The 10,700-nt window shown below is 34.7% G+C and overlaps 1 protein-coding gene across 1 annotated transcript in view; it reads right to left on the bottom strand.

The window, feature by feature from the left end:
• LOC107715589 (chromodomain-helicase-DNA-binding protein 2-like) overlaps nt 1-10,700 on the bottom strand; it is a 57,763-nt gene that overhangs the window by 35,826 nt on the left and 11,237 nt on the right. The window contains 10 exon segments of the mRNA XM_016521727.1: nt 1,492-1,563; nt 4,839-4,991; nt 5,075-5,237; nt 5,391-5,615; nt 7,264-7,433; nt 7,549-7,638; nt 7,733-7,949; nt 8,616-8,740; nt 8,844-9,013; nt 9,108-9,149. Of these exon segments, the coding sequence (XP_016377213.1) occupies nt 1,492-1,563; nt 4,839-4,991; nt 5,075-5,237; nt 5,391-5,615; nt 7,264-7,433; nt 7,549-7,638; nt 7,733-7,949; nt 8,616-8,740; nt 8,844-9,013; nt 9,108-9,149 (1,427 nt within the window).

Genomic DNA, 10,700 nt, shown 5'->3' on the forward strand with positions numbered 1-10,700 from the left:
GCGCGCGAACACCGAGTTGATTCGTCTTTCGCATCTCCTCCTTATGTTTGAACAGACACATACACACAGAATTGTCAATAGTACCCGTCTCGACTATCATTCTCGTAAACGCAGTCAGTTGTTTTAAATGAATGTAAACAGCTGAGAAAGAAATCGGATGTGTATCATTATACTCTGGATCCGTGCAGACGGATTTAAAGGGACAGCAGCCTATAAATACGTGCTGCTGAAAATGTCACTAATGTTAATCAAACAACAAAACAGCTATAACAAAGATTAATCTAAATTTAATTCAGACAGTGAATACTATGCAGTGTTATTTTACACTTAATTATTAAATTTCTGTACCTGAATACTACTGTTTATATTATCTATGCTTGTAAATTGTGTATTTCTTTTTTTTGTTCTTTTTCTTTCTTTTTTTCTACTGACTGTTCACTTGCCTTTAATCATGTTTGAACTTTCTCAGACTATAGTTTTTGCTGTGGTATATGAAGAAGTACTTAAAGTGTATGGAAAGCAAAGTTACAATGATATAAAATTAGAGTCGTTAATTTTTTTTTGTTTGTTTGTTCACACTGATGTTTAAATGACATTTTCTGATTTGTGACATTACTTTTTATGTAATGCTAAAACACTGCTGGTCACTTTCAGAAGTTGTAGTGATTCTTTTTTTCCAAAAAAGAATGTGAAACAAATTGGTTATATAATTTTAATTTTTAAATATTTTAAAATATAATTGAAATTGATTTTACACACTTTAAGCAATATTGTATCGCATATCAAATATTGCATTTCTTAACAAGGTATCGCATATCGCATTTTTCTTCAATATCGCACAGCCCTAGTATACAGTATACTTTATATTCTATTGAAGGAGTTACTTTATGCGTTATGTGTTGCTTCATGATTATTGCATTGTTTTTAGTGACATTTAGTGACATTAGTTGCAAAACTACTTAAATACAAAGCAACCCTATATGAAATATAAAATTAACCTTATGGAACCTCAAACATCAATATATTGTATATACTGTATATTATATTTTAAGATTTACATTCCTTGTCAGAAAATCATCATTTTGCTTTGTGATTTTTGCCTATTTTTGGTGATGCTAGTGGTGCAGAATTTATATCACCACTTAAATACACATCAGCCTTGTAGAACCTCATTTCACAAACTTATGAAACATTAATGTATTGTATAAACTGTATATTTAATGAGTTTATTGTAGAGTTTTTGAACAAACTTCTTGTTTCAATCTGACAGAACCATTTTGACCTTTTATGAATTACATTTACATTCTTCTAATAATTACATAAGGCCTGTATTTCCCATGGATCAAGCATTCCCAGAACCAGTAAAGTGCCTTGTCAACTGAGCTCTGACGCAGAGAGCTGACTGGAACATCACAACCATAGCAAATGTCTCCAGACAGTGCAGCTCTGCCCAAACAAAACAAACACGCATGCCACAGTTTAGGATCTTACCTCAGAGCCTTCTGCATTGAAGTGGTCCAGTGCTTGTTTTCTGAGCTCTCCCTTGATGGAGCCGTCCAAACGCTGAACATGAGAGAAGACACAGATGCGGTTAAGGAATGTCAAGTGTGGGCACTTTGACCAAACTAGGGCACCTCAGCTATACACCCATAAAATCCTAAAACCCCCTAAAAAGTCCCCACAAAATTATGACCACGCTGAGGATGTTTTGCCAGACCAAGATGCAAGCTGTGCTAATGCTCAAAGCTGCACCGATCAAAAAATATCCTAGGGATAAAAATAGGCTCGGTGAACTTGCTGTCTGAGCAGACATACTGCAACCCTGACACATGATTCCCTAAATCACCCGAGTATACGTCCATACAAGCTACACCTCTGAATGTCTCCTCAGATATTACAAAAATACAAATTGTCAACTGTACAAGGACACTAAGCAAGTGCATTCACATAATTTTGTAATCGAGTACTCGGTAGCACACAAAAACAAGTACCGCATTTTCCCGAAAAAACACATGATTGTAAGTGCAGCACCTGGTCAAAATTTTACTGAAGAGAGAAAAAATGTGACTCAGGTTGTGGAAAATATGGTAATCCATTTCTTAAAAAAATTCAAATGTAAGTTAAACAGAACTTAAGTATGCAATGTATTTTGTTTTATTCAGAAATGTTTCATCACTGATAATTATTTCCATGCAAGTTAACTTTCAAAGTGATTTAAAAAATCCCAAAATTCACCTCAAGTTTACAGACAAACTAATTTCAAAAGTAGACTGCCACCATTAGCATAATATAAGTATACAAACGATGTCTAGATACAAAGTTTAACACATTCCTATTCAGAAAAGCAAGTAGTGAAAGTACAAAAAAACTAGAGCCCGACCGTTATATCGTTTAGCCGATATTATCGGCCGATATGAGCCTGTCGCCGATATATCGGTATCGGCGAATATGCCGCCAATATGAAATTTTTTTTACAGAACATATAACGCAGATAAAATGTTTGAAATGGAGTAATTACTTAGTTTGTCCATCAGAGTGTGCTCCATTGTTTGCTACTGGCAACCTGGATGAAACGCTTTAAAGCTTAAGTCTATGGAAAACCACTGGAACTTTGAACGGCCATATCTCCGTAAAGGTGTGGCGAATCCGCACCAAATTCGGGGGATCCCTTCAGCAGTGGACTTCACATGATATTCCGCCATGATTCCAGTTCCAAGGGAATGTACACGTTACATTCAAAGGGCATTAAAATGTGCGAGACGTGAATTTATATTTATTTACAGAGGTATATTATGTCACACTTCACACTTCTCTAGTAAGTTTCGTCTGTGTGTGAAGACAGTAGCGCAAATCCGTGAATGAATGTTCAAAAGTGAAATAAACTTCAACAGAATAAAGTTGAATGGAATCGAATTTAATTGAATTAAAGTTATCAGACTCATTTTGGATAATAAAGTTTATTGTTAAATTGTTAAATGCCCTGCCTCCATTACGTATCTCTGTCACGTCATTATAAGTGTTTGATCACCACATTTGAGTGATCATTGCAAAAAATGTGTTTATGTTGAGTGATCATTGCAAAAAATATGTGTTTATGTATATATATTCTGTTTATGTATATACTGTATTCTATATATAGTACCAGTCAAATGTTTGGACACACGAATGGGAAAGTGTCCACACTTTTGACTGGTACTGTACTATAATATACTCAAAGAATATCGGCCGATATATCGGCCTTTTTTTACTCCCTAATATCAGTATCGGCCCCAAAAAACCCATATCGGTCGGGCTCTACAAAAACAACTGACAAGCGATCAAGTATCTTTTTATCTTTACAACAGATCCTTATACATTATTATTACTTTTCATAATATAGAAATATTGCCACATGGCTTCATCGCTTATCATCTTAACGGCACATATCCACAGCACCACCCAGTGCATTCAGTGATCACTGCGAGATTTAGGTACAGGAATAATGCTTTTACTGCAAGTCGGCCAGTCAATTACACATGTACATTCCTAGTAGACATCTTTCTAATTGTAGGGCTGGGCGATATGGCCAAAAAATTTTCTCTGTATTTTTTTTTTCATATCAGTCGATATTGATAATTATCACGATAAATGTAAATTTTTTCATTTCTTTCAAGTTTAAAGGCAGATTTTTGCTCCAATGTGAATGTTGTAACAACCAGATGGTTAATTGTGGTTTTCAACTATTCTTTATGGTCAGAACATGACAAACACTTAGTTTTTGAATTCTTTACACTTATTCAGTCATTTTTCCCTAACAAAATAGATATCTTAATAGAAAAAAATTATTTCTTAGTTCTGCATGTTCTAGTAATGAGTAATATTGTTTCAAATCAAGAAACAAGTTTGTGTTGCCTGATAATATTAATTACATTTTAATTTAAAAAATTTTGTCTCTTAGAAATAGAGTTAGGATGCAGATGTAGATTTATGTTCATTATCAAATTCAGTAATATCTGTAAAAATTGTAGCAATCTCATTTTTGTATGGTGAAATTTAATTATTCTGACTATTTAAGGTGTTTTTTTTAACCACTGGTCTTCCATAACATACATTTAGATCATGATAATCACAGTTAAAACCACAAATATAGCACCTCAATACCATGGTAAAAATGTAATATGGCTTGTAGGGATTTATGAGAAACCGAAGTCTAAATACATTTATAAATGCATAAACGCTATAGCTTAATCACAAAAAAATACTGTAATTATATTCCATTACTCCTCCTTCAATATATTTAATACATGTCTACATTAATAATATAATAAAATTCGACACGAATACCCACATTTCTGACACAATACCATGGTGCAGTTAGTGCTAATACAGTAAATCTATGGTAAATGATGGCGATTTGTAGATTAAAAAGTCTTCTGACTGTATCGTTGCGCAGTGTTTCTGCTGTTTGTCAGCGCTGTTTCATCTGGCTGTAAACAGAGTTATTTGTGTTCCTTGCTGAATTCAAGCGTTTCACACTGGATCTCACAGCGCTGTTCAGTGTCGCGTCAGCGAGACTCATCAGCGAGTGAACACATCTGCTCTAGTGAAGCTCGTGCCGCGCCGCTGTTTGAACTTTGATTTGAGCGGATAAACACTCCGAGTGGCGCGCTTCAAACGCCTAGCGCTCTTTCGTTCCGCCTTTACCGCATTATATCACACATTTATCGAACTCTTGTAATAGTTTATCGAGGAAATCTATATCGTGCGATAATTAACGTTATCGATTTATCACCCAGCCCTAGTTCATGGTGCTGTACAAATAAACAATTTAACACTTTGCAGTTCTCTTCAGATCATACCTGAAATGGATATCGATTCAAAGACAGGTATTCAGCAAGGATGTCCAACATTCGGACCATCTGAGAGAAGATGAGCACACGGTTGCCTCTCTCCCTGAGACGCGTGAGAAGCTTGTGCAGCAGAACCAGTTTCCCGCTGCCTCGCACCAAGTTCTGAACAAACATTAACAAACAACCTTAAAAAAGACGTTCTCCTAAGAACAAAATCATTCTGTTCCAATCTAGGAGAGTCATACCTGTAGGTGCTCTTGTGTTTTCTCATTCTCAACCTCCTCTGGTTGTTTGATGAGAAAACCATGGTTACAACATTTCTTCAGCTCCATGACAACGTTCAAAAAGCCAGAAGAGCTGCCTCTGGTGCCTTTAGACAAGGCTTTGTAGTTTCTTGTTAGGATCCATCTGAAAAGGTCACATTACAAATGACAGATGTTCTCTGAACACTTGCATTCCAATTGCATACGGTCTTAAAGTCTGGAATCAAAATTTGGCTCAATCAAAGAGTTACTCGATTTAGAGAGCTATTGGAAAGAGGCTGGATAAAACAGCACTCACTTGTAGAACTGTTTTTGCTGGGCAGACATGTCAACTCTGAGGATTTGCTCCACTTTAGCCGGCAGGGATTTCTCTACATCTTTCTTGACACGACGCAGTAGGAATGGCTCCAGAACTTTGTGGAGGCTCTGATAACCATTATCTCTGCCTTTACCATGCTCATCCTCAAAATCCTCCCAGGACTCAAACCTAATGGGAGGTAAAGTCAAAAACAGGGGTTTTAAACTTTTTGACACCAAAGACCCCCAAATATGATGATCCCCTAACTAAAATATAAAGGCAGCTCCATAAGTTCATGTTAAAAGACCCATTTATACTGTGTGAGAACATACTAAATATAATATTATAAAGAGTACTGCTTATTTCTTCAAGTAATTAGAATTTAATTCAAAGGGATAGTTCAGCAAAAAATAAAAATTCTGTCATCATTTACCAAACATCTTGACGGCAGCCGTTGACATCCATAGTACTTTTTTCCATACTATGGAAGTCAGTGGCTACCCTCAAGTGTTTGGTTACCAACATTCTTCAAAATATCTTCTTTTGTGCTCAACAGAAGAAAGAAACTCAAAGATTTGGAACAGGTAGAGGGTGAGTAAATGGATTACAGAATTTTGATTTTTGGGTGAACTTTACCTTAAATAATTATCTAAAAATACACTACCATTCAAAAGTTTCCAAAGATGTTAAATATTTTCTGGTAACTAAAGACCAAAGCTTTTTTGGTAACTCTTTACGATGAGGTTTCATTTGTTACACATTAGTTAACAAACTAACAATGAAAAATACTTCTAAAGCATTTATTAATCTTAGTTAATTTTGATTTCAGAGCGAATTCTGCAGTGGGGTCCCAGTAATGAGTAGCCTGTGATTGGATCGAAAGTCGATCAGAGTTTTATATAGCAGCGAGTCGTCATTCTTTAGCCGGTGAGCTTCATCAACTCCGAGGAAAGCCCAGTTTATATTCCCTATTGATTTCAACATTTACTAATACATTATCTATTCATGTTATTTAATGGACCTGAGATAACATGGACTAACAATGAACAGTTTAATACTGTTCAGATTAATACTGTAACAAATGTATTGTTCATTGTTAGTTAATGCATTAAATGTGGTTAACAAATGGAAACTTATTGTAAAGCGTTACAGATTTTTTAAGTGTGTGTGTGTGTGTGTGTGTTTTAAGTCTATTATGCTCACCAAGGCAGCATTTAGCACTCCCTGCACACACAGACAAGTCTTGACTCAATCATTTGTGAATAATGAAGAACAACTCATTTCTATGACAAACAATCCAAGTACAAAAGATTCAATCGAACATATGAATATCATACCTTGTCCTTCAGTAGAATTTCATATGTGGTCAAAAGTGCATTAAACTTGATCCTTTTTGTCTGCTGGTGGATCCATTCATAGTCCCGGATCTGGTCAAAAAACAGAGTTACAATGAACAGTTTAATACTGTTCAGATTAATACTGTAACAAATGTATTGTTCATTGTTAGTTAATGCATTAAATGTGGTTAACAAATGGAACCTTATTGTAAAGCGTTACAGATTTTTTAAGTGTGTGTGTGTGTGTGTGTTTTAAGTCTATTATGCTCACCAAGGCAGCATTTATTTGATCAAGAGCACAGTAAAAACAGTAATATTGTGAATTACTGACATTTAAAATAACCAGCTTCTATTTTAATATATTCAAAAATGCCATTTATTCTTGTGTTGCTTAAGCTGTATTTTTAACAGCCATTTTTCAATGCATTTTCAATTCAAATTTATTTGTACAGCGTTTTTGCAATATATATATATATATATATATATATATATATATATATAATCTAAAATATATTTAATAAATGTCTTAAATTAACATTTAAGACCACAGCTCTTTAAGTGAATTCTGCAGTGGGGTCCCAGTAATGAGCAGCCGGTGATTGGATCGAAAGTCGATCAGAGTTTTATATAGCAGCGAGTCATCATTCTTAAGCCGGTGAGCTTCATCAACTCCGAGGAAAGCCCAGTTTATATTCCCCAGCACTCCCTGCATACACAGACAAGCCTTGACTCAATAATGTCTGAATAATGAAGAACAACTCATTTCTATGACACACGAAGCAAGTACAAAAGATTAAGTCAAAGATACATGAATATCATACCTTGTCCTTCAGTAGAATTTCATATGTGGTCAAAAGTGCATTAAACTTGATCCTTTTTGTCTGCTGGTGGATCCATTCATAGTCCCGGATCTGGTCAAAAAACAGAGTTATACCTCAAACCAGCATTATTATAACAAGTTGGATTCTTTGTGGTTGGATTGTCTCAGCATGAGTACTAGCTTACTGTCTTTCTACTTGTGACGTCTCCCAGGTACACCACTACATTCATGTCCGGGGCCCATGTATCAAACTCCCTCTGCCAGGAAGTGAGGGTTGACAGGGGTACCACCAGGAGGAAGGGACCATAAAGCTGGTGCTGATGGAAAAGGTAGGAAAGGAAGGAGATCGTCTGAATGGTCTTCCCCAGGCCCATTTCATCAGCCAAGATAACACTGTTACACCTACAGAACATCACAGAAACCAGAGATGAAGAAAGCATGGTTCATTCAAAAGCAAGAACTAATATGAAAGCTTGATATTAACTACTTTTTAAATTAACTAAAACTATTGAAATCACGTTTGTTAATCAAAACAATAAAACTGAAATAAAACAAACAATAAATATTAGAAGAAAAACAAAAAAAAACTTAAATGACAATAAAAAATGTTATCTCAGCAACTAAATAAAATAAGATGAAGTACTAAAACTACTAAAACTGAATTTAATGAAAATAATAATAAATACAAAAAGAAAAAACAATAGTAATATAAATATAAAAAAAATAAATATTTAAACTAAAATTAAAATGAAAGTAAAAATATAACATATAATATAAGCTAATGAAATTTAAATTTCATGAAACTAAAACAAAATGACATGTAACCTTGAAGTGTTTCTACAATGTGTCAATATTATTTAAAGGTTTTCCCAAGCAATTATTTCAGTAATTAAACAGTCAATACTCTTTTTAGTACTGTTGTTTAATTACTGTTGTTTAAGTTTTATTTATACTTCAAGGCTTTATGCACAGAAATAATATTTTGACACAAATTGAACGCCAATGCCTGTACTTCATCTGTAATAGTATTAAATTCCTAACTAAAAGCTCCACTTGTATGTAACATACCTGCACCAGGAGTGAGCAAGCCAGTTCACTCCATCTAACTGGTAATCTCTGAGTTGAAGGACCTCATCTCCAATGTAAGAAGGCTGCTTCTTCAAGGCCACAAATCTTGGCCTCTGTTTCAATACCTTCCATTTGGACAAAAAAAAAAAGAAAAGAAAATATGACAACTTCAACACCTTTTCCCAAAGAAGAAAGAAAAGCTCCATCAGTACACGGTCTCATACTCACCTTGCAATCTTTGGAAGGAACTGTCTTATAGGCACTTCGGTTTTGGAAACCATCAACGCAGGCCTGAAATTTCTTTCCGATTAATGCACCATCCTCCCATGTGCACTCTGCATACGGCAGCCCCATCCACTTACACATATACTCTGGCACGCTGGAACTGGTTTTATGAGCTGTTGCGACAAATAAGAAAATGATTCAAGTAGTAAACATCTCTCTTGACCAAGTAAATCAGAAATAGTGCAATTTCAAAAGCAGCAAACTTACAGGGAATGTCTGAAGGTGGTGGTGATTTCCCAGTTCTTGTTGCTGATTAAATGAGAGAAAAAGAAAATGAATAACAGATCGTAACAGTTTTTTTTTTTTGCTTTTGAAAATAATACTTTACACTGACCAAAAGTTACAAAAAAGACATTTACATGTTAAAAAAGATATTTAGCACAACTTTCTATCACTCTAAGAATCCTAAAAAAAATCTCTCTCTATATATATATATATACACTAGTCAACATTTGAAGTGGATCAATACCTTTCATCAAAGTTGTCCTAAAACCAAAAACCAAAATGCGTTATTGTCTTAGGACAACTTTGATTAACTTTTTTGATCCACTTCAAATGTTAACTACTGTATATCATGGTTTCCACTAGGGGGTGTGTCGGTACACATATTCGTACCGAACATTTTCGGTACAGGTCTTTTGGTTCGGTACGCATGTATACCGAACAAATCATAAATTTTTTTTTCAGGAAATTCAGACAATAAATGCCGTTTTGGCGCTCTTTGATGTGGCGTGACAGATCGCTGTATAAACGCCTCAGTTTAAACTGCTGCGCAGAGCGCGAGTCAGCGTGATCATCTCTTCCTTCTTTACTTCTAGTTTTAATGTGAAATAAAATCGTATGCCTCATGTAATCACTCAATCAGTGTTTCAATCGTGGATAGACGTCATTAAAACAGCTTGTAAACAAAATTTCACGTAGCATTTCATTTACCTCAGGCAAGTCATCAGTGTCCACATCGTGTTAGTTCACTAGAAAATAAGTCTAGGCTGGCTATATACTCATTATGTTTTACTTTACCTGTTATTGATGTCTGAATTATTTAATAACATGGTGTACCGTTACACCCCTAGTTTCTACAAAAATATTAAGCAGCACAATAATTTTTAACATTGATAATAATAAATGTTTTTTGAGCACAAAATCAGCACATTAGAAGGATTTCTGAAGGATCATGTGACACTGACTGGAATAATTGGCTGCTGAAAATTCAGCTTTGCCATCACAGGAATAAATTACATTTTTAAATATATTAAAATAGAATGCAGTCATTTTAAATTGTAATAATATGTCATAATATTACTGATTTTACTGTATTTTTAATCATATAAATGCAGCCTTAACATGCTAGGAGAGATGCTAACTACATTTCAAGTATGGGGTTGGTAACATTTTTTTTTAAATAAGTCTTATGCTCACCAAGGCTGCAATAATTTGATATAAAATACAGTAAAAACAGTAATAAATATATATATATATATATATATATATATATATGAATGCTCCGCATGCCCAGACCATTTGAGAGAATAAGTTCACGGGATAACTCATATAAACATGATTATAAGTTGATCCCTTGTCATTTGAAATGTAACTTAAAGCTTAAAGAGTTAGGAATAAGTACGTAAAATTATTTTTTTTTGCCAAACGGCAGTAATTTTCTGTAAATCTGCGTCAGTTATGGTTGCTTCCGGGCGAGCGGATTCTCCGCAGCTTTCTCGCCTCCGCTCTGTTGCTATGACTCATCAGGATTATAGCGCGTTCTCAGTGATTTGCTGGTCTGCGGCAGATTTAATGCGC

Source organism: Sinocyclocheilus rhinocerous, unplaced genomic scaffold (genome assembly GCF_001515625.1).
Source record: "Sinocyclocheilus rhinocerous isolate Xijiao unplaced genomic scaffold, SAMN03320098_v1.1 scaffold1110, whole genome shotgun sequence".
Lineage (NCBI taxonomy): Eukaryota > Metazoa > Chordata > Actinopteri > Cypriniformes > Cyprinidae > Sinocyclocheilus > Sinocyclocheilus rhinocerous.